At 38.4% G+C, this 24,803-nt stretch overlaps 2 protein-coding genes across 3 annotated transcripts in view; one reads left to right on the top strand and one right to left on the bottom strand.

The window, feature by feature from the left end:
* LOC135220062 (uncharacterized) overlaps window positions 1–15,094 on the top strand; it is an 87,128-nt gene extending 72,034 nt beyond the window's left edge. Inside the window, exon 6 of the mRNA XM_064257391.1 lies at window positions 14,919–15,094. Coding sequence (XP_064113461.1) covers window positions 14,919–15,094 — 176 coding nt within the window. The remainder of the gene's footprint in view (window positions 1–14,918) is intronic.
* LOC135219812 (uncharacterized) overlaps window positions 1–24,803 on the bottom strand; it is a 270,228-nt gene that overhangs the window by 219,022 nt on the left and 26,403 nt on the right. The window lies entirely within an intron of this gene.

Here is a 24,803-nt window from a genome sequence, read left to right as displayed (position 1 = left end):
GAAGTCCTTTCACCTTACGCTTTCCTGTTGAATGAAAGTACTACTCTACCCGAGCATTCATCCATTCACACAATTTGTCAATTACATCACCACAACAAAGGAAAAAAAAATGCAACATGTAAGCAGGTGAAATCTGGTGTGTAAGCAGGAATCCTATTACCACCTTACCGTGAATCGGGGGGGGCTGGGTCTGGGCGCAAGTCACATGATGGATCAGTTATGAACCGCCAGCCTTCATCGACAAGAGGTTCAATGTCTTCCAAACACTCTTTGTCACTGTCAACCTCTAAGAAATTATCACTATAATCATCATCTGATAGATTTGGCAGGTACTCAGACCCTGACTCTGAAACACTATCATCTGACATGATACTGAAAAAAAAAACATAAAATAACTGCAATCAAAAGGGAAAAAGGTTTAGAATTCAAATCTACATGGTTTACGGCCAAAATCGTCATCATCCTTCCCAGATAATAGCCTGAGGCGCACTGGCATATGTTGGCCAGTACCCCTCCTAATATCCCATATGAAAATGATGTCACTGCGTCCATCGGACGCTCATTGGTTAGAATGAAATTGTGGGTGGAGCTTCAGCACCCCTCTCGTACACAATACTGTGTCTGGAAACCATCCAAGCTGAAGAAAACGCTTTGCTTTTCGAGGAGGGATGAAAGACGTACACGCGTACGTCCCGGTCTTTTATTACTGTACCATAAAAGACGTACATGTGTACGTCCCAGTGCTGAAGGGGTTAAACCATTTACAACGACGAAAGGTCGAAATTTGTGGAAAAAATGAACTTTTAAGTGATTGAAAATCATATATGCGTTGTACATTTTGAATTGATCAGTGTTAATCGTTGCCACTAATTGAGAACATTAAAGTATGAAAATTGATTTTCATTAGTTGTGATTTTTATTGAAATAATAATTTTGGAAAGTTGTTGAATTTTGGTAATTCGTTAATAGTTGAAAGTGAAATTTAAGAGTTGTGAGTTTGCGTCGACATTGATAATATTGTTGTTGCACTTGCGACCATTTTGTCAATGATCGGGCATTCATTGTTGGGTTAAGCTAGTCTCGGCATTAATTAAGAATAACGTAGTCGCACTGGCGGCCATCTTGTTAATGACCGAGCAGCTAAGTTGAAGTTTATTTAAACGAAAATTCTATGGGAATTTAATCTAGTTGTGCTGTTGAAAATAATGAACATAATGCATTAAGTAATTATAAGGTAGTTCCTTCCTACACCCTTGCTTGGTCTATTTTTCTCTCCATTTGTGAACAGTTTGTTTGGTGAATTATTAACAATGTTGGACATAGAAACATCAGACGTAGGAATGTCTGACATATCAGATAATGAAAGTGAAGAAACAAAAAAACGCATAGTGCTGATCCTAGGACATTCTCAGGTAAGGAAAATGGAAAATGCCTTTGATGAAATAAATGAAGAAGAGGAAAACCTTCATTTTATAACACGCTCAAAAGGTGGTGCTACTTGTTATGATATCTCATCTGAAGAAGTAATGGGGAGTGAAGCAGAGGCAGTTGTGCTTTTTATAGGAAGTAATGATCTAGATAGTGAAGATACTGAATCAACAAGTGATATTAGAAATAATATCATAGAACTAGCAAATGATATCTCCAATGTGGATGGAGTCAAGATAGTCTATATCGTCACTGTAGAACCCCGCACAACCCTGAGATATGTAACCTATGATGAATATCGAAAAGGTCGAAATAGGTTGAACCAAAGGTTACGTAAGTCAATCAGTTATTATATCATTGGTAATAGTCTTACTGAAGAGGATCTAGGCAATGATGGAGTTCATTTAACTCAAGAAGCCTCTGAAACACTAGCAAAAAAGATATATGAAAGAGTCAGCAGTGATGCTGATTCAGGAGAATGGTAATAACACAAGTGGACCAAGTGGGGTGGGGATGAGGGACTACGCATCTTGCATTGCATTAATTATAAGCTGTATATAATTATTGTGATAAGTTCTGAAGTGAATTTCTCTTGAAGTGTGTTGATTAATTGCATTTAATGGGGTGGTTATATATATATTAAATTAAAATTTGCTGAAATTGTTGAATATTTGTAAATCGTATATTTTGTATAAACAGTTGTTGGATGAAATTGTTGAAAGTCTGGAAATTTTTGTTGGTTTTAGCTGGTTTGATAATTATCATTGGAAAAATGGCAGAAAGAGAAGCTTTGGTGAGGTCACGAGGGGGTTACAAGGGTGTGATCACCAAATGGATAAATAAGATAGACTCTGCTATTGCCGCAGGTAATGTCAATACATTGTCTTCAATCAAGGATTTATTCATAAAACAAATGAAGATTGTGCAAGACCTGAATGAAAAGATATTGGCTTTAACCACTGAAGAAGATCGAATGAATGAGGTGGAAGAACAAGCAGAATATGAAGTAGTAATTGGAGAACATTGGTATAAGTTGATCAATGCCATCACAGCGATGTCAGGAAGCGGTTCTCCTGGAAATCCTCCGACCACACCGAAGACTAATGTTAGATTGCCAAAATTGGATCTCCCACATTACAATGGAGATGTGTTGGAGTGGAATTTCTTCTGGGAATTGTACAATGTGTTGGTACACCAGCGAGTGGACTTAGAGCCGATTCAGAAATTTTCATATCTGCAAAGTTTACTCACAGGAGATGCTCTAAAATTGATTTCAGGATTTAAGTTGGAAGCTGCGAACTATTCACAAGCTATATCTCTTCTCCAAGCCACTTATGGGAAAAAGGATGAAATTAAACGAGTTCTGGTAAGAAGATTGCTAGAAATTGAGCCTCCATCTGCTAATTCAGAATCATTACAAACATTCAGAGCAAATTTTGAATGCTCTATAAGATCTTTGGAGAGTGAAAACTTGGAGTTGAACGAGCTTTACACCATTTTGCTATATGGTAGTTGCCTAAGAGTGTAAGTGAAATTGTGAAACGCAGATGTGGAGATGATTGGCTGGTGGGTTTGAACACATTTAAAAAAATTATAATAGAGGAAGAAATTCACAATCTAGGCTCTTTCGCCTCAACGGATGTAAATAAACCTGGAACTTTATCAACAGTATCTACATTCACAGTGAATCAATCACAATCGGTTAGACCTAAGAGTAAAGGAACTGTTAATAAATTTAGTTCTCAACAAACAAGAAAATGTGAATTGCTGTGAAGGTGAACACTGGTGGACACAGTGGTAAAACCTATGCCAGTAGGGATAAGAAATTGAGTCGTCTCGGGTTTTTAAACGATTGTTTTTGTGTGTGCGTCAAATAAGCACTTTAGTGTAGATTGTGAAAAGCAAATTTGTGGAAACGGATGTAGATTAAAACATCATCGTGTATTGTGTGATAAACAACAAACCAGCGAACCAAATAAAACCAGCAAAGTAAATCAACCAATTAAATCAGCAAATAAATCTAATAATGGTGTGCAAACTTGGAACACTTTCCGTAAGTGATCAGGGTCAAAAAATCCAAACTGAAGTCTATTTTTACCAACAGCCACAATTGTGTTAAAGGGCAAAGGAAGACATTTGGTACGTCCTTAGGGGATTGTTAGACACATGTGCAGAACGAACCTTTATTAGAAGGTCAGCACTTCAGGATCTACAGTATAGATCTAAAGGCACGGAGAAAATTGCCTTAAGGGGTTATTTGACAAGCAAAACCTGTGAACGAATATGAAACGGTGAGTGTTTCTATTCCTTATAAAAAAAAAGGGGGGGAGGTAGATTGATTATTATGGATTGTATTGTGGTAGATGAATTACCAGAGTATGCTAAGAAATTCAATGTTAAACGAAATTTGAAAACGTTGTGTAAAACCAAGATTGGTCTAGCGGACAAAGATTTCGATCTACCTGTGGACAAGCAAGCACCCATTGATATATTGGTAGGTGTTGATAATGTCTATAACATTTTACACCCCGGATTTAGAAAGGTTGGAAAATTGATATTGTTACCTACCATATTTGGATATGTTGTAACAGGGTCCTGTAATGCTCCCCCAGTACAGGAAACCCAAGTAACTGTGTTAAAGCTAGCAACTAAAGAGGAAGTAATTGAAGCTACTCATAAATTTGATGATGTAAAGAATGATTTGGATATTTTGTGGAATTTAGATAAAGTAGGTATTGACTGCAATGAATTGAAAGAACATGACAGAAAGGTTCTAGAAGACTTTGAAAATACCATTGTATATTCTGAAATGGAGAAGCAATATGTTGTGGCCTTACCATGGAAGTCTAATAAGCCGAGGCTCCCATCCAACTTTGGCATGGCGTTGGGCCGGGTTAAACAACAATGTGCAAAATTTCAGAAAGATGAAGCCTACCTGAACCACTATCAAAAAATCCTGAAGGATCAGGAGGATAGGGGGTTTCATGAAAGGGTAGATAAAAAATAATTCGGTTGAAAATTGTCACTATCTAGCACATCATGGTGTAACGGAACAAAGATAGTGTCACCACTCCAATTAGAATAGTGTTCGACTGTTCTTGGAGACAAGGCAAAAATGGATTGAGCCTTAACGACTGTCTGTGGACTGGACCACATATTACAACAGATTTGCTCAAAGTCTTATTGCAGTTCAGGACTAACAACTATGCTTGTATTAGTGATATAGAAAAAGCATTTCTTATGGTGCAATTAAGAGAAGAAGACCGCGATTACACACGGTTTTTATGGTTACAAGACCCAATGGATCCAAATAGCGAATTAATCATATATAGGTTTAGAGTGGTGTTGTTCGGTGCTACATGTTCTCCGTTTCTTTTGAATGCCACTATTAAATCACATCTAGCAGCTATTAGAGAAGATTCAAGCTGTACTAAGATAGTGGATATGATGAAGAGGGGATTATATGTAGACAACCTTCAATTTACCTCCAACAGTGAAGATGAATTGATAAGTTTATTTTTTGGTGCAAACAAAATCTTTGCTCAGGCGCACTTGTATTTAAGGGAATGGACTAGTAATAGTGATCTTTTGAATACTGTCCGGCGATGCTTATCGTATAAGATCAGGAAAAACAAACCTATAAAGTTTTAGGCCTAAACTTAGAACATCTCTAATGATAAATTAACAATAACACCTAATCATCTTAAGACCGGTCAAACAAAACGTGAAATTCTAAGTGCAATTGCCCAAATTTATGATCCTTTAGGAGTGCTTATCCCTATTACGAATACGAGCTAGAGTATTCTTACAGGAATTTGTGGAAACAACAGTTGAAATGGGATGAATTATTGTTCAGTTCCTTTATTAGAACAGTGGAATGAGTTGTCCAAAGACTTTAGAGAAAAAGTCTCATTATTTCTCCCCAGAAGCACTAATCTGGAGAAAGCGGATTACCTCCACATTTTCTGTGATGCTAGCATAACAGCTTATGGTTGTGTGGCCTATCAAGCAAGTGGTAAAACTTCGTCTCTGATTATGGCAAAGGGTTAGAGTAGCACCCCATTAAAGAGTTTGACTGTACCTAAATTGGAATTAATGGCTTTGTTTGTTAGGTGCAAGATTGTGTAAATTTATAGTTGAAACTTTTGAAGAAAATAAATTTGAGAAAATAATAATTTGGTCTGATAGTAAAGTTGCCCTGGGATGGTTAGTGACAAAGAATAATTTGCCAGTATTTGTGAAAAATAGAGTAGTGGAAATTAACTCTATAACTACAGGGATTGTCTTTTCTTACGTTCCATCTTCAGAAAACCCTAGTGATTGGATTACTAGAGGAAAAAGGACAGAAGAAGTAAGAAATAAACTCCATTTTGGTGGGAGGGGACCTACCCTGTGGTTAAAATCAGAAAACCACACCTATCCTATTGACAGGACATGGGTGAAAGAAACACAATCACAGGATGAAGTTATTCAGGTCCATCTTGTAGGGAACAGTGGAAAACAAAAAATCCATCTTGCTGAACTGGGAAAGGATTTAGTAGAGAGGATAAATTTTGTAGAACTATAGCTTGGATAATACGATTTATTGACAATTGTAAATCAACAACTGCCTAGTAAAAACTGGAAGTTTAACACTGGAAGAACTTCAACAAGGCTAAAAATAAAATGATTATTCCTATTACAAAAGGAATACTTTCCAAAAGAATATAAAGTTTTGGAAAAGGGGGATAAAGTTTCAAAATTGACCTTATTAGTACAATTGAATCTCTTCTTGGAAGAAGGTATTATGAGAATGCAGAGGAAGATTGGAACATGTCGCACAGGTGGCAGAAATACAAAATTCCCAATCTTACTGCCAAAAGGTTGTTTTCTCACAAAATTGATAGTAAGGGAGCATCACTGTTTACAGCTCACATGGGAGTAAATGCAACTGTAGCAAGTGTGAGACAGGAATATTGGGTCCCACAGCTTCGCCAATTAGCCAAAAGTGTAATACATCATTGTATAATTTGTAAGAAAAAACACAGGGGAGACCCTACCGTGTGAATATTGCTCCACCATTGCCAGAATTTTGGGTGCAGAGAAAACAACCCTTTAGCGTTACAGGGGTAGATTATACAGGAGCGTTGTTGACCAAGGAGAAACATCAAAATTCTGAAAAAGCTTATATTGTGTTGTTTACTTGTCCAGTTACTAGAGGAATTCATATCGAATTAGTAAAAGATCTGTCCTGCGATTCATTTCTTATGGTGTTCCGAAAGTTTTGTAGCCGTCGGGGATTTCCTTCTTTAATGCTAAGTGACAATGCTACTACCTTTGTATCGGCTTCAGATTATTTGAAAAGCATGGCAGAAAGTTCCTTAGTGCAAGAACACTAAATGCTATAGAATGTAATGGAGTTCATACCAGCCAGAGCACCCTGGTTTGGAGCTATATGGGAAAGATTGATTGGTCTTCTGAAAACATGTCTGAAAAAGGTAATAGGTCAGGCCTTTCTCAGTTTTGGTGAACTTTCCTGTGTTGTGACTGAACTTGAAGCAATTACTATTAATGACAGACCCTTAAGTTATACACCGGGAGAATTAGATCAGTTGGATATTCTGACGCCCAATCATTTGATTTTAAGGACGTAGATTGAGATCTTTCCCTAGGGAAGTCATAGATTGGAAAGATGAAGCTAAGGACCCTCTGTATGGAGAAAATAAGGATGTTGGAAAGTGATTTTTGTATATTACAAAAACATGTGATGACCTGTGGAAAAGGTGGGAGAGAGAATATTTAACTTCTCTCTGAGAAACTCATCGGGTGGGAATCAGACACGAATCTTGGCCCAAAATGGGAGATGTTGTGTTGATACACGATGAAGGACCAAGAAGTCGTTGGAAGCTCGGTCAAATTGTCAAATTACATGTGGGACCAGATGATGTCTTGCGCGTGGTTACTTTAAAAACCCCACAAGGTCAAGTGATAAGACCTGTTTTGTCAAGCTATATCCTTTAGAATTATGGCAAGAGACTGATGTTGTCATATCTGAGAAAACTGATAACAAAAGCACCCGACCCGTAACCGAACAGGGAAAACGCATAGGCGGCTACTGAGGCCAGAAGAGCCCTTATTCAAGCAGGACAATTATAACTGTAAATATTGCTTTTGTTTGCTGGGAGTGTATCGTGACTCGAGATGGAATCACGATAGGGTATTTATAAAGACCAGTAAATAATCATTTATCTTTAGTTTGTAAGGGAAATATTGTAAACATTATGCAGTGCAAGATGCGTAGTGAGAAAATATATATATTGTGTGGAATTGTTAGTGCTAGTGTAATATTTCTTTATATTAAGTATTTTGAAGGGTTAAATACATTTAATGGTGGTTTAACTCTATAGTAATCTTTAACAAGTAGTTAAGTATTGTCGTTGGTGAATGCGGATCGCGCATGCGTGGATTGTCAGTCGTCTCCGACTGATTTGAGTCAAGAGTCCGGCAGTACCGGTTCAGTTGTTAAAGTGTGAAGGTCAACGTCGCCTTACGGTAGCTCAACATGCGAGGGGGGTAAAGGAATCAGCACAACTTCAGAGAAATAATATCATCATGGATTACAGCTAAGTCTAAGAATTTATAAGTGTTTTAGGTGATAATATTGAAGGGCATGCATGCACGATAGATATTGTTACTGATAGGCATTTGTAAATGAATAAGGCTATTCTTCGGATCGTGGTATAGGAAATTACACAATGTTTTAAAGGTTAGTAATAAGTATAACTATTCCTGGTTAAATAATGGGTTGATACGTTCACAAAATATGGTAATTTAAGACGTATATTTAAACACAACGCAATATTTCGATTTATTGAACAGAAAAGAATCCTTGAAAAATCTGTTCGTGAACCTGGTAATATGCGAACCAAATTAGGGTAAGTTTGGGTTTTCATATTTATTGAATATTTTATATGTTTACTATTTTGGATTCTTTTGAGTAAAGATAAAGTGAGTCTCCTGTTGGTGGTGTGATGAAGAAGAGGCATGCCATGGGAGAGGCAGTCATCTATTGCAGTTTACAGCATCTATTGCAGTTTACAGTATCCACCATCATTAAGGACAAGAAACAGATAATGGACACTGTAAAGGAATTTGCTTCAATTCATTTGATGCTTATAACAAGGAAAAGGTCAGGGCCTTTGGAGGAAATGGAGCAATTACTGGGCTTGTGGATGGAGGACCAGATACAAAAGCATATGCCACTCAGCCTCTTGACCATTCAAACGAAGGCGCACTTGCTTTTTGATGAATACCCCTTGGAGACAGGACAGGTTGGCATGTTGCAAACTTTCAGCTGCCCTGCAAGTGTTCACACAAAAGTTAACTCTTTTGTCAGTCTGGGCGTATATGCTAGATATTCGTTTATTACAGTAGAGCAATCCATAGAGCATCGTTTAGCGGTGTCAATAGGACGCCATATTAATTTTAGTGTAGCAGAGCAGCTGGTGACTGGGTGGAGAGTTACACATACAATATTACAGTGCTTATACAGAGAGCAGCAGAATATCTGTTCAGAAAATATTTATACTTATACGTACATGTTTTCATGAGCTCTTGCCCGTCTGTTGTTAAGCTCGCTTTTCCTGGTGGGATCCTTTCTTTTATTGTTTTTATATATATTTAATATTACTGTGTTTGATATTTGTGTAAGCCTTGCAGGCTGCCTTCCCCAAGCGTGTTTATCTTGGGGTTGGCGGCCAACAGTGTAACATTCACCCTTATCACATCCACACACCCTTTGACTAAGGGTAGGACAGTATATTTGTTTGGATTTAAAAAAAAAATATATTTTTATTATTATTATTATTATTTTGTTTTTTTAGGTATTTCTCTTGAAGCTTGCACTGTCTGAAGTTTGTTGGGAGGAAAACTTCTGAGCATTCATGCTCAGTTTTTCTCTCCCAGTATTCTTTCCTTATAGCATTTTTTCCTTTGAGAGAGATATCTCCGTTACCCTCTTCGCTTACTTGTCGGGCAAGGAGGAGAGGTGTGTGTGTGTGTGTGTGTGTTGGAGATTGAGTGCCTTATTTTCCGGGGCCGGGGCCTCCTCTCGGCACTTGGGGGGGCAGTAGGCCTTTGGAATGAGAGAAGTCTTATTTCATGAATTTTCTATTCTTTTTCTTCAGATTGACAGTGAGCAGTTGTACGACTCAAGCAGTAGATTGGTTGTATATACGCACTTGTTGACACTGCCTATGCTGGCAAACAGTGGCCTTATGTATTATGGCAGTTTTCCACCCCTGCGAGCCTATTCTGTCAGATTGGTACTGTTGCCCTGGCGACCAGTCACTGAGCAGTTTCTTCTGTGCCTCTGGCCCCCAGCTGCCCTGTAACTCCTGCCACTGCTGTTGATGATTCCTAAGCACCATCTTATAGAAGAAATTTTGTGGAAGAAACGTCATCCTCCACTGCCCTTCCCTTCTATTTCTGAGGCTCAAGGAGGTTCCAGGAAACCGGATCTGCCCCTTACGGCCAAAGAAGAGGAAGGCTGCCCCCCCCTCCCCCTCAAGAAATACTCCTGCAGGATTTGTAAGGGGCTGTCTCACTGCCTCCTCCTGAGGAAGCAGTGGGAACTCTTGTTGGCTCTTCCCAACCTTAGGGTTTGGGAATCGATTTGCATGCCCCTGGGATTTACATTTTGGGAGCAGTAGGAGCGCAGCTTCAGTTTGCATTCTCTTCACCAGTCGAGAGTTTTTCACCTCTAGACAGGGGGCTGTTGGTTGGGCCCATTTGTTAGAGTTGCTCCAAGTGCTCTCATTTCTAAGCATTCCAGCATCCAAGCTGCTGACAAAGAGACCTCTCACTGTCCCAGTTCAGGCAAAGGGCAAGGGAAAGATGAAACACTTACGTGTTTTGTCTCTTCCTGCCAGCACTACCGCTACCACTCCTTGAGTGCTCGCCATTGCTTGGCAGGTTCCCACCTGGTGTCTTGATTCTGAGGATTCAAACACCTGGAGAAATGGGGTGGAGGTTCCCTTTGAAAGTTCTACAGAACTTCTAAGGGAGTGCCTTTCTCCAAGGAGGCAGTGATTCTCTTTGTGGCTCTTCCCCCCCATGGGCAAGATCCAATTCACATTCTTCAGTGGGGTCTCAAATTTTTGGGAGACTTGAATGTGCAATCTATAGAAGTTGCTCTCTTGATCCAGCATCTAAGCATCTAAGCCTTGTTCTGTGCATGTTTCTTGTCAGTGTCTTTGGAAGTCGAGAGAAGACTGCTCCCAATGATCATTCTTACAAAATTTGGAAGTCTCGCTGAGCACCTCGATTCTTTGGAATCATGAGGACTTAGAATGCAAGATCTCCCTATGATTGTTCATACAATATTTGGAAGTTTTGCCGAGCGCTTGAATTAATTAGAATTTCCGGTGCTTGCCTAGCACTCAGATTCTATGGAATTGCAAACACATGGAAGGTGAGAGAAGACCACTTGCAATGATTGTTCTGACAAGATACTGGAGTCTCGCCGAGTGCTTGAATTTCTTGGAATTTCTGGCACTCACCGTGCTCTCAGATTCTTTTGAATTCTGAGCACTTAGACAATAGGAGACACTCCCAATGATTATTCTTACAAGATTCGTGAATGTCACCGCGAGCTTGAATTTCTTGGAATTTCTGGAGTTCTCCAACCCCTTGGAATTCGATAGAAGATTGCTCTCAATGATTGTTTTTATGAGATTTGGGAGTCTCACAGGGCCTCGGCCTGGAAGGAGACTAGTGCATATTAGAAGAAAACGATAGCTGCGTTACGTGACCTGTTCAGCTCATTCGGTTCAGCTGAATTGAGAGCTTGGCCAGGAGAACTTTTGCTCTCCTCAGGTTGGTGCTTTGCCGTGGCAAAAGCACCCTCTTTTTCTGTGATGCATGTCATCACAAGTTGATGATTGCCCACAATCTACCCATCCTGCTTGTTCTTCTGACAGGGCAGGTAGGAATGCATTCTCTCCTTACCTGTTCTATTGACCCCCTCAGTTGTTCTGAGAGGTGCAAGGCGGGTAGAGAGAATTCCAATGAGTTTCTCTTTTTCGGAATTCGGCTACAAAAGTTAGTATCTCGATATTGATCCTCCGATCTTTTCAAACTCGAGTAGTCAAGGAAAGTTTCATTAGGTTCTGTTAAATCTTCCTCCAAGGAGAGGAAATCGGGAGTTTCACACCTCAGGAAAACTTGGTTTTTCCTTAGATACAAATACCCTCGATTTTCATTCAGCAGGGATCTTTGCGCTGATTCGTCAGCACATTGATCTCAGGAATAGGACCACAGCTTCCCCTGTGAATAATCTTCACTGCTCGAGAGAGACAAGTTTTTGTAGGGGTGCCACATTCCTTGCTTGTGAGGGTGTTCTTGACTAGGTGAATTCCTTTCCTCCAGACAAGGAGTTCATTCAGAGTTTTGAGATGCTCAATCAAGCTCTCTTCACCTCTGCTGATGCAACAGGAGCAATTTTTCTTTACCAATCTCAGGGGTTACACGGTTTCTTGTTGCCGCGAATGGTATTCCCTCTCGCAACAAGAGACAGCAAGCCTGGAGGACACCACTATGGTTTCCCTCCAGACAGTCCACTATGAGATTTCATCCGTACCCAGTACCAGTCAGTAATTTGTGGGCAATTCTGGTGCTAAGAAAAAGGACATTGTCTTAATTCAGATCTCCAGTTTTGTAAGTCCTGAAGTCGTCTTGACTCAAGAATGAACCTTTATTTGGTTCTTCCTCTCCCTTAGGGATTGGTGGATACTGTGGTAGTCAAGGAACATGCCAAGGCATCTGCCTTGTTCTGTGGGCAAGACCTAAAAGTCTCAGGCTGCAAAGGATGATTGTGAAATAGCTGACCTCCTCCTTTCTCTCCTGAGAGTGTACATACCTGTTTCTCTTTCAACCTTCTCTCTAGTAGGTAAGAAGGAAGGACATAAAAGAACGTGCATATAGATGTTCTCATACTGCTAGTAAAGAGTCATCTGTCGAGTCTCTGGACTTGGTACAACATAGCCAAGACCCAGTAGTAGGTATCCTTCAGGAGAAGTACGGTACTGCTTTCTTCTGGGTCTCGGCTGTCTTCCCATATACTTCTGTCCCTCCTGAGTTCTTGTTTCGGGAACACCCAATTCGGCTAAGAGCTAGTTATCATCGGTATCCTGTTGTCACCATAGAAGCCTCCCTTCAGGACAGCTTCGCGTTTTCTCTCTTCATCAGAGAATGAAAAAGGTCTGATTCCAGTCGTTAATCCTTTTCCTCTCTCGGATGAAGAGGAAGGAATTAGGCTGGTGCACGATCAACAGTAACCTTTTGAATATACCTTTATATTTTCTCCACAACATGCGTCTTATTGGCATGCATCAGCTGAATAATAAAGGGCCACATACCTGTAGGACCATTGTCTTCAGGTGTGTGACGAAAACAATAAGTACTACCTCTTCTTCTTTACCACTGTTATCCCTACATTAAAGGGCTGGTTGCCTGATGCACCTTCTCCACTGTCTTCTATCAAAGGCATCATCTTCCACCAAACCTCTTCTCTCCATATCTTTCGTTTTATCTCACCATCTAATTCTCTGTCTCCCTCTTGCTCTTCCTCTAAAAGTGTCCTTCCAAGCCCTCTTCACTCCCGCTTTGTCATCTATCCTTAACGCATGCACACACCACTTCAATTGTGACTCTCCTATTACCTCTGTAATCTTTACTAAGCCTGCCCTTCTTATTTTGTCCTTTTCCAATCTCTCAAGTAGCCTACCCTCTCAAGCTTTATGTCCTCTTTTTTTTTTTCTTAGAGCCCATGTTTCTGATCCATATATTAACACTGGTTTTATCACTGTGCTATAGATCTTAACTTTTAGCTTGGTTAACATTTCTTATCATATATTACTCCAAGCTACCTCTCTCCCATGCAGCTTTTATCCAATGTCAACTTCCGCCTCACATCCTTCATCTTGGCTTAAAGTAGATCCTAAGCATTTAAACTTTTCCACCTATTTTAGAATCAAGCCTCTTCTTTCTTGCATTTCTATTCTGCCTCTATCTTCCCTACTGCCTCACCAAAACCTCTGTTTTATTCACATTCACCTTTAAGCCACCCGCTCTAAAGACCCCTGCTACTCTCCAACCCTTCTCTGTAGGTCTTCCTCATTTTCAGCAATAATCACCAGATCATCAATGTACAGCAACTCCCACAGCTCTTCATTTCTGATCTCTTCACTTAACACATCCTTGACCAGCACAAACAAAAATGGGCTTGATGCTGGCCCCTGGTGTAATCGAACACTAACTTCAAAGTTTTCTGTTTCCCCAACTGCTGTTATTACTTTTGTGCTCGTTCTTTGATATATCATCTCGACCAGCCTAACCAACTTTTCTGGAACTCTCCTCTTCCTCAAACACCTAAACATCACTTCCCTTTGGATTCTATTGTATGCTTTCTCCTGGTCAATAAATGCTCAATAGAGCTCCTGGTTTCCCTCTAGCCTCTTTTCCTGTAGCTGTCTTGCTTTGATGATGGCATCCACCGTCCCTCTTTCTCTCATGAATCCATACTGCTGTTTCCTGATCTTTACAATCTCTCTTAATCTCTTATCCAGTATCCTCTCTAAAACTTGTAATCCATGCTCTGTTAGTTTTAATTACCCTGTAGACACCATAATTCATGACATCTCCCATCTGCTTGTATATATACCATACACTATTACTCTCCTCCCAGTGTCTTGGCATCCTTGCTCTTCCTATATAGCCTTTAATAAATCCTGCATCCATTTCTCCCCTTTTGTACCTAGTAATTTGATCATTTCATTTTTGAACACTGATGGACCTGGTGCTTTACCATTCTTCATTTTACTTATTGTTCTCTTCCCTTCTGTATCCTGTATCTCCATCACAAGTCCCTCTACCCTCTGTGCTTCCCCCATCACCTCTTTCTCATTTTCAGAATTCAAAAGTTGTTCAAAATACATTCTTCATCTAAAGACAACCTTTCAGGCCTCCAGAGATTTTCGGGATTTGATTTGGAGGCAGCCAGTGGTGTTGGTGCTTAACAACACAGTTAAGCACCAACACCACAGTAGTGGCATTTTATCACCAAACAAGAATGTTTCATTTCCCTCCTGTTGCGGTTAATATGCAGGTAGTCTAGGGTAACAGTATGTATTCATATAGTGAAGTGTCCTCTGGCTTTCTCCCTTCACTACCTACCAGTGGTTCACAGGTGTTCGTGCAGACAGTCACTTGTAACTCTCTTGCTCATTTATCTTGAAGACTTAGGAATGGGGATTTCTGGGGGGCTTACTTACCTTGATTTGGATTTGATATTTTGATGAGTTTGTATGAAAAATGTCTTATGTCCTAAAAACTTAAGTTTAAGGTTCTGAGAATTGTTTTACAAAAGTAATCTTTACTACACAAAATTTTCATTAGTACAGTGTTGGTAAATTGTATATAACTAACCATTTGTACAATTTCCTTTATTGTAGGTGAATATTCCAACTACTATAGAGATTCCAGTAATATAAAGATGGCACACATATGTGCAGCTACATTTCGTTTTGTAAAATCAGAGGCTTTGCTGAAGTTGGGGAAAACTGAGGAATCTCTTGTGGAATGTATTAGGTATGTATATCAGCAAGCTGTTTGTCTTAAAATGAAATAATTGGTTAGTTAATGATAATTTAACATTAAAGAATATTTTTGTATATGTAACTTACTAAGTAATTACATAGCTATGGTTTCTAACTAACGGCAGGTAAAATTTGAAATTGCAGTAGTGATTCTTCTGTTCTGGTGTAGGAAGAGCCTCACCCACTATGAGAGGAGAGAGGAACAACTAGGCAAAGGCCTGTCAATTTGTTTCAGCTGATGATTTGAAATTCGTTGTCGGTTATCAGTTTTAATGCAAATTAGTGAAGTACCTTTTATTTTTGGTAGCTTTTCACTTAGATTATTGTCAATAGACAGTTTTCCTCATGATTAGAATTATTTTTCTAGTTTTCCCAACATTGACGATGTCTGGCACTAGTTTGTCATCAACTTGCTGTTGCAGCAAAGGCTGAATAACAATATTGACTTTATAAAATTATGACATGCACAAATTTCCACTTCATGCAGGAGTCAGTACTGTCTTCTCATTTAAATAAGTTAGAAGGGAATAGAAACAGAAAGTGTAACCATAAGCATGACAAGACAACTACCAGTCAGGATAGTAGTACGTATTGACTTACCTGTCTCTGTACCATGTTACTGTCTTCTCCTTATTCCTTCCCACAGTTTAACACCTTCAACCCAAACCCTACCTTCAACCCCCTTGTTGATGCCCCAATGCCAATGCCGATTTAGAATCTAAATTCTACTGCAAATTTAATTTTGTGGAGTCTATAGTAGACCCCCGCCAATTGTGGTCTCACGATTCATGGACTTGCCTATTCGTGGATTTTTCTTCAGACCTCATATGCAATGAACTATCACTGCGCTGTCCGAGTCTAGTCTTACATGAATCTTCTTGACTGGAGCTAGTCGTTTCAAGGTCAGAAAAATGGCCATTGCCTCTGGGACGTTGATGTGGAACTGGCGGAATGTTTTCGACCACATTCCTTGAACCTTCTTGTACTGGGAGTAGCCCTCCCAACCGCTCAGAGAGGCGTCTGTGTGGACTATCAGAGACGGCGGGGGAAATTGTAGTGGTACTGATTTGGAGAGACTCCGGACTTCCGTTCATGGACAGAGTCTTTTCTTTAATATCGGCGGAATCAAGGAGATTTTGTCTCTGAACTTGTTGTTGGCTCTTTTCTGCCAGACCCGATTGATATCCTTCAGTCTGGCTTTCAACAGAACATCTGTTATTGAGGCAAACTGAAGAGAACCTAGAATTCTCTCTTGGGTACGACGAGAAACCCATTTGTTCTTGAGGAATTGTCTCGTAGCTTTTTTTCGAAAAGCAGTTACACAAAGAGCAATTTAACATAAAGGTAAAGCAAAAATATGTTATAAAAATTATTTTAATTTACAAAATAAACTGAAAAAACTAGACAATTGACAATAAGGATATGACTGGCGAATAGGATGATCCTGGTCGAGTTGCAAAACCTTTGTAAACTTAGCGTGGACGTTTTCTCAAGCTCTATCCGTCAGAGAACCTGCATTCGGTCCGCACTATTGCCCCTTATTTTCCGAAAACATCAGAAGGATCTGTAACCCATTACACGAACATTATAAAACTTGAAATGCAAGGGGCTACAAACATGAATGTGCATATAGTGCTTAGGTCTTGAAAAAAATCTTTTACACGTTAAGTGAACTATACGGAAATATAAAAACTTATATCAATAAATTTATCTTAAATAACTCCCTTACAGTGTCCTTAACGTTTAAAAATGTAATTAAATTTAAGTGCTGACTGCATGAATGCCAAAAGTTAACGTAATATAAGACCCTTCCGACTTTATTATATATATATGGGTTTGGTTGCTAGAACATAGTTTATACTAATAACGTAACTATTGTTAAAAGTTTGCAAAGCAAATGCACCGTACATATTGCAAACCTTACCTCAACAAATAGCCAGTCATTTAGGTCCATAATAAAGCAGTGACGAAGGTAGTGGTGATGATGGAAGCCTTCTGTAGAACTCTTGAGTAGTAGGTGTTCAAGTCGATGACATTCATCCGAGAGAAATTACGTCCAGAGCCACGGTCCTCAAATTAATTTGTGGCAGCCATTGCTTCTTGGCTGTAATAATTTTTTCAAATCCGGAAGAAGACTGTTCTGGTCCTGTAGCTTACGCTGAGCTCTCCGTACTGCCTTCTTCAGGTCGCTCGCTGCCGACAACGGTTCTAAGCCTGGTGTTAGGTGGCGAACAACCTGACGAAATTAAATATTATGGTTCAGGAATGGCTCGTTACTTTTAATTGTCCTAAGAGGTATTTAGGGATGCAAATAAAATGCATTTGCTTTTAATATAAAAAAATAGCTATTCCTGAGCAAACATTAACATAAAAACCACAACCAAACTCTATACATATAATATATAAAAAACAAAATGCGCACAAGTGTGCATTTTTCTACACTCCCACGAGGGGATTCAATTTTCTAAGAAAAATTGAATGGAAATATAGATAAATGATTACGCTAAATCATCCTCAAATAGTTTCTTTACCCTCTCTTTCCCAATCGTTGCACTTTGCCTCTTGGGTCTCTCCTTAACTAAATCTTCCTTATACTGCTGTTACCATCACATGTTGATTGCGCCTTATCGCTAAATTTAGCCTCAAATTCCCCTTTTGTAAAGTAATGGAATCAAGAGAAAACGTGCCTTTTAGTTTCTTCCCTACTTTTTCCTTTGAGTACAGTTGCACCAGTTACTTCACCCAAAGAGTTCACTTTTATCTCTTTAACAATACCCATTGGAAAATTAGTAGGTTTGAGAAGGGGTTCTTTAATGAGAACAATGTCTCCAACTTCCAATAGCTTATGATTAACAGGTTGGTATCTACCTCGTTTATCAGTTGCTTGGTTCACAAGCTGCACAACAAACTCGTTATTATATATCTCTATTATACTTTCCCTAGCCTTTCGTAACTTTCTGTGACTGTCCTTCACATGGGCAATGGGAGATATATCAGGAACCCAAGTATCATCTGCCCTAGGTAAAGGATGTAATGGGGAATAATATTTAAGGAATTTAATTCGTGTCTTTAACTAAAAAATTTCTGGAGTTATAGGAGAGGGTACAGGTTCAGTCCCATCATGCTTCGCAAATATTCTTTAAAGGCCAATTGGACGACGATACTAAGTGTACAAATATTTTGGACAGCAAAGTCAAAATCTAAATATTCTAGGACCATGTTCCGAACAGAACCTTCAATAAGCCTCTTAACCATCTTCACACACGATTCCACTAAAGAACCAAGTTCACTGTGACCTTTATAGTATTGCTGGAAACTCAAAGGTTTTATGTTGTTCTCCCTGAAATAAGATAATGTGTCCTTATCATTTAGAAAGTTTTCAACAGTTCTAGCACCCGAAGTTAGTTGTGAACCTTGGTCACTTAAACAGAGTTCAGGTACCCCAAACTCGAAACAATGGAGCTGCAGTGCTCTCAAAAAGGAAATCTCTGAAAGGTCTACACATACCTTAAGATTTGATGGCCTCGACCATAAGCAAGTGATACATAATATCCAAACTTTTGATTTCTTACCCATCCAATATACCCAGTAAGGTCCGAAATAATCTATGAAAATGTACCTGTAAGGTATGGTTGGAGGAGAAACCCTAAATTCCCTATATGGAGACTGGTTTAATTTTATAGTTTTCTACTGTTAAATCTACGGCAGTGAACACAAGCTTTCAAGACTTTCTTTACAGTAGAAAAACTACAAGGAATCCAAAACTGTTTCCTAGCCTCAGATAATGTAGCATATATTCCAGAATGAGCTAACTTAACATGAAATTTGTTTAGGATTTCTTCGGTCAATTTACTGTTTTTAGCCAAAAGAATGGGGAATTCATATTTACAGTCTCTCCACTTACAAAATTTACTTTTAACTCTTAGTAAACCAGATTTCTTATCAATGAATAAATTCAGTTGACTCACTATGTTGGGAATATCTCTAATTTGAGGGTTTCTTTCTCTGAAATATCTAAAAACTTCAGGAAAATTTTGCTGTTGATCATGCAAATGATCATCTGCCATGCTTTCAAAGAAATTTCTTCATTACTGAAAACTTCAAAATGGTCATACTTGCCAGATTTGTTCTTTAATTTCAGTTTGACATTGTTTATGAAAGTCAGTACATATTTGTAGACAGAAATCAAATGAAGCCAACTGGAACTTGAAATTGTTGAATTTAAAATATCTCCCATCTCTGGCTCTGTCACACTCCTTATCTCACACTGGCCCTCTGAAACTTCAAGCACGTTGGTTAAAGGATTTGGGATTGTTGACATCCAATGGTCATCTTCCAAGATATCCTGAATGGTATCAGGTCCTGTGAAAAAATTTGATTTTATCAACCTCTTATAAGACAAGGACCTGGTAGTACAATCTGCAGGATTTATCATACCTGTACAAAATTTGAAAGTCACAGGGACAGTTTCACATAAATTCTCGATTCTGTAACAAACCTGTTCATAATAATACTTAGTTTCCTTTAATTTATCAAACCTATTTGTTCGAGAATTTAGCCAGCTCAGTGCAACTGCACTATCTGAGAATACTACCAACTTTGTTATGTTAATGGGAGATACACTCTCTGACCACAGAGTTCTTTATAAATATCAACAACAGTTTCCGTACCAAGCACCAAGAGATTGAAATTCAAGAGAAGGGATAGACTTTAGTTCTAACTGGCGCCCAATTATTCTATTTTTTGATAGAAGGAAACTTACCTCCTTTGTTCTCAAGTTCTTGATAAAGAGCACAACTCCATATATGCGCTTGCTAGAATCACAAAAAGCAATCAGTTGGAAAGGATCATTTCTACGACCAACAAATCTCTTCACTGGAATTTCAGGAACACCATTCACTTGCTTGCAAATATTAGTCCACTCTCGTAATTCATCATCCGATAGAGTATCGTCCCATCCAACTTCTTTTCTGCACTGTAGCGAATGCATAAATAATCTAGCCCACTGTTTAATAAGGGACCATAAAATGAGAACACATCAAAATTGGCTGCAATTGAACTTAAAATCTGTCTTTTGGTTGTTGCAGCCTTATCAAGTACCAATTTACTTGTCGACAGAGTATCACTACTTCTGTCCCAGATCAACCCAAGCAATTTTACCTTTGTAGGAGTCTTTTCCTTACCTTCATCTATTTGTTGCTGCAGAGAGTCATCATTAGTTATGAATTGCTGTAGTTCAAATTGATAGGGAGAAAATATACTTTTAAGTTTCTTATAGGCCCATTTCAACTTTTCAGCATCATTGGTTGTGAAAGCCAAGTTATCCATGTAAGCTAAGTTATATAACTCTTTCTTCAATTCCTTCACATCAATATTGTCACCTTGGACCTCTAACATCAAAATTTTATAAAGTGCTAACATTAATAAAGCTGGACTACATGGCAAACCAAATGGTAGTCTACAATGTTTATAAACAATTAAGGAATAGTCCTTTTTAGATACATTTCTATACCAATAAAAGAGTAACCTACTTTGATCTGAAGGCACCAATTTAATCATCAGAAATGCCTTTTTAATATCAAAACATATCAACTTTTCATTAAACCTTAACTGTAAAATAGAAGTTGAAATCTTCTTATTCAAACAAGGACGCCAGCAAAAATTGCTTGATTATGTGATAATGTTCTAAGGTTTACCTGGGTCAGATTCACAAAAATTGGACAAAAAATGCATTACGACACTTTGTCGACTCATGGTCCATTCTGAACACTGGCATGTGAGGTAGAAAGCTATGTTGGGGGTTATCCTCCAAGAATTGCTCGAGGTTAGACACTCTCTCTATAATGCCTAGCTGTTCCTGTTCTTTAAAAACCTCATCAATCATATGTAAAGCATTATCCTTTTTACTAAATTCTTAAAATTTGACTTTAATATTGCTTTTGACAAAACTTTGATTCTTTCACAGCAAATGAGCTACTTTCCCATTCCATAACAGAGGCATAACTAACCTTCCTTCACTATCTCTAAAGGTATTTTCTAAAGCAAATTCTACTACTTTCCTGTTCTCTCCATAAAGTCTTCGTCGTACACTTTAGAATCTCTGTTTAAAACAGTTTCTGCCTTTGAGGAAAGAATTTCTTCTGCTGCTTTCTCAAGTTCAGTTTCAACAATCTGACCCTTATCATTTAAAACAGAAATATTAACATAAGCAGGAAACTTAAATTTCTCTACAGAATCTAAGAACAATCCATCTGTATCGAAAATGCCGTCAACTTCAAGGGAACAATCACCATTTATACAAACTTCAGAAGAATGCTTTATCCTGTCCTGGTAATAGAGCAGATTCTGCTTATACCTCTCAATGTCAAACTACTAGCATCACTCCTAAGGGTGAATCCAAAAGTAGACCGAGGGGAAACACTCAGAACTACCTCCAAACAGCACATCCTTCTGAGGTACTAAATGAGAGTATCATTTCCCAAAAGCAAATTTTATATCTTCAATTTTGTCCGCCCTACATAGATGCAAAGTTTTGTCAGCTAATACATAGCCCTTATCTTTAAAGGTTTGAGCTACCTCAGATACACCTGGCAATACTAATTTCAAATTAATGGACTTTATGGCAATAGCAGTAAAACAATTTTCACTCAATTTGACCTTGTATACCACAGTAGCTAACGGCTTTGAAGAATTAATACCATTCACTACCAAAGAATAATTCGGATCAACCACTTCAAACTGCATACTCTTAGCCCAATCTTGCCTCTACAAAAAGTTACTTGACTCCCCGAATCCTTATACCTCTATCCCCAGAGTCATTCAACGAAAAAGAAGGCATAGCAGTCACCGGGTTACAAGAGATTCTCAAAACTCCCAAATCAGACCAAGTTAAATTAGAAACAACAGAATTAGAGTTAGATTTCTCTTTACTATTCACCTTTACCTTTTGGTTACTCACTTCGTGGTTATCAGAATCACTTTTAGGGTTATTAGCATTACTTTTTGGGTCGTTACGAAATTTACAAAGATAGCTGAAATGCCACTTGTTTACAATATCTACATTTACTGTTAAACTTAAACCTGCAATCTGAAGTTTTATGAGAATCATAAGTACAGTTTGTACAACAATTCAACTGTTTTAGTTTTTCAATTTTACTCTGTGGAGTTTACATATACCGAACACTTATAAATTGGGTGATCAACGTCTCCTTTATCATCTGCCAAACATAAAGAACATTCCTTAACTTGGATTTCTCAACGCTACATCAACAGCAGAAGCTAAACAACTTGACTTCGACACATCCTTTGAAACAACCTTTCTCTGAACATTATTTTTCCCTGTCTAACATTGAATTTCTTAGATATGTCTTTATCTCTCAAAAGCAGTAAAAGATATGTTCATCTATTTGCTGACACGAGGGTTTATTTTGAGCCAGTAATATGCATTAACTGATTCTTGAAACAGTCATTAAATCCATTCCATATGAAAAACTGTAAAACTATGTCTCTATCTATGTTTAAAGCCTCAAATTGATTACAAATAATTTTCATATTACTGATAAAGTCATATGGATCACTCTGATAAGTCAACTTTAATTCCGATAACTGCTTAATACACTGTATGTTGAGACAAAGTATCTGCAAACGCTTTCTGTAATAATTTCTTAGCTTCTTCATACGAACGATTACTACAATCTAGAGAACTTACTAGTTTAAGCGAGTCACCTGAAAGCTGTCTCGTAAGAGGGTAAATTTAACGTGAGTACTAAGATCATACTTATCTACAGTCGCTTCAAACTCTCGCAAAAACTTCGAAATATCCTCACCTTCCCTATTAGCAAATGTCGGTAAAGGTAGTCAGGCAATTTAAGCTGTGAAATTTCAGGACGCGAACGACCCCGAAGGAGACACCGTGGTCTTAAGGAGAGAAAGACACTTATTCAAACGATCGTCATACAAACAAACCAAGTATCCATTTCCTCACTCACCAATTTATCGCTGTCCGCGAATTCACCTGCGCTATCCCAAATTTCATTTAACCTCTTTATTCACTTTGTCAAGTTTTTCTTTAAGGTCCAACAATACGTTCATATGCTCCTTAGCATCGCTTACAGACATCGAAGAAATAACATTTTCTATTAAATTACACTTCTTGGTAACTTGCTGCCTTAGGGCTGCACGAGAACTACGCGAAATACTCTTTGGCGGCATCTTGCGAAAAATTAAATGAACTCTATAAAACTAATATAATATAGGGAAATATTTTGAGAGTGCCGTGACTCTGGAACGCCAACCTGCTCAAGGAATGTCAAAACAAAAAAAATACTCAAGGCAACTGGACCTCGCAACCCAAATCCCATCCCTCGTCGCCATTTTCGAAAAGCAGTTACCACAAAGAGCTTTAACATAAAGGAAATAAAGCAAAAATATGTTATAAAATTATTTTAATTTACAAAATAAACTGAAAAAAACTAGACAATTGACAATAAGGATATGACTGCGAATAGGATGATCCTGGTCGAGTTGCAAAACCTTTGTAAACTTAGCGTGGACGTTCTCGCTCTATCCGTCAGAGAACCTGCATTCGGTCCGCACTATTGCCCCTTATTTTCCGAAACATCAGAAGGATCTGTAACCCATTACACGTAACATTATAAAACTTGAAATGCAAGGGGCTACAAACATGAATGTGCATATATGTGCTTAGTCTTGAAAAAAATCTTTTACGTTAAGTGAACTATACGGAAATATAAAACTTCATATCAATAAATTTATCTAAATAACTCCTTACAGTGTCCTTAACGTTCAAAAATGTAATTAAATTTAAGTGCTGACTGCATGAATGCCAAAAGTTAACGTAATATAAGACCCTTGCCGACTTTATTTATTAATATATATGGGTTTGGTTGCTAGACACTAGTTATACTAATAACGTAACTATTGTTAAAAGTTTGCAAAGCAAATGCACCTACATATTGCAAACCTTACCTCAACAAATAGCCAGTCATTTAGGTCCATAATAAAGCAGTGACGAAGGTAGTGGTGATGATGGAAGCCTTCTGTAGAACTCTTGAGTAGTAGGTGTTCAAGTCGATGACATTCATCCGAGAGAAATTACGTCCAGAGCCAACGGTCCCTCAAATTAATTTGTGGCACCATTGCTTCTTGGCTGTAATAAAATTTTTTCAAATTCCGGAGAAGACTGTTCTGGTCCTGTAGCTTACGCTGAGCTCTCCGTACTGCCTTCTTCAGGTCGCTCGCTGCCGACAACGGTTTCTAAGCCTGGTGTTAGGTGGCGAACAACCTGACAAACTTAAATATATGGTTCAGGAATGGCTCGTTACTTTTAATTGTCCTAAGAGGTATTTAGGGATGCAAATAAAATGCATTTGCTTTTAATATAAAAAAAAATAGCTATTCCTGAGCAAACATTAACATAAAAACCACAACCAAACTCTATACATATAATATATAAAAAACAAAATGCGCACAAGTGTGCATTTTTCTACAGCTTTCGCTATCTCTTTGCACGCTTTTTTGGCGGGAGAGATAGTTTGTGTGTGGTTAGGTCTCATTGAATTCCCAACCATTGAAAGCGAGACACCGGAATGAGGACGGGACTTTCCTGTTATCTGGAAACCCAGGTATTCTAGGAATTCTATTACTTTGGCTGTTGCCTTGCGACATTCCTCATCGTTGGTTGCCCAAATGAGCCAGTCTTCTAGGTAAGCTACTAACATT

Source organism: Macrobrachium nipponense, chromosome 1, assembly GCF_015104395.2.
Source record: "Macrobrachium nipponense isolate FS-2020 chromosome 1, ASM1510439v2, whole genome shotgun sequence".
Lineage (NCBI taxonomy): Eukaryota > Metazoa > Arthropoda > Malacostraca > Decapoda > Palaemonidae > Macrobrachium > Macrobrachium nipponense.
Note: the sequence above shows the minus strand (reverse complement) of the source record. Positions and strands in the feature narration are given on the sequence as shown.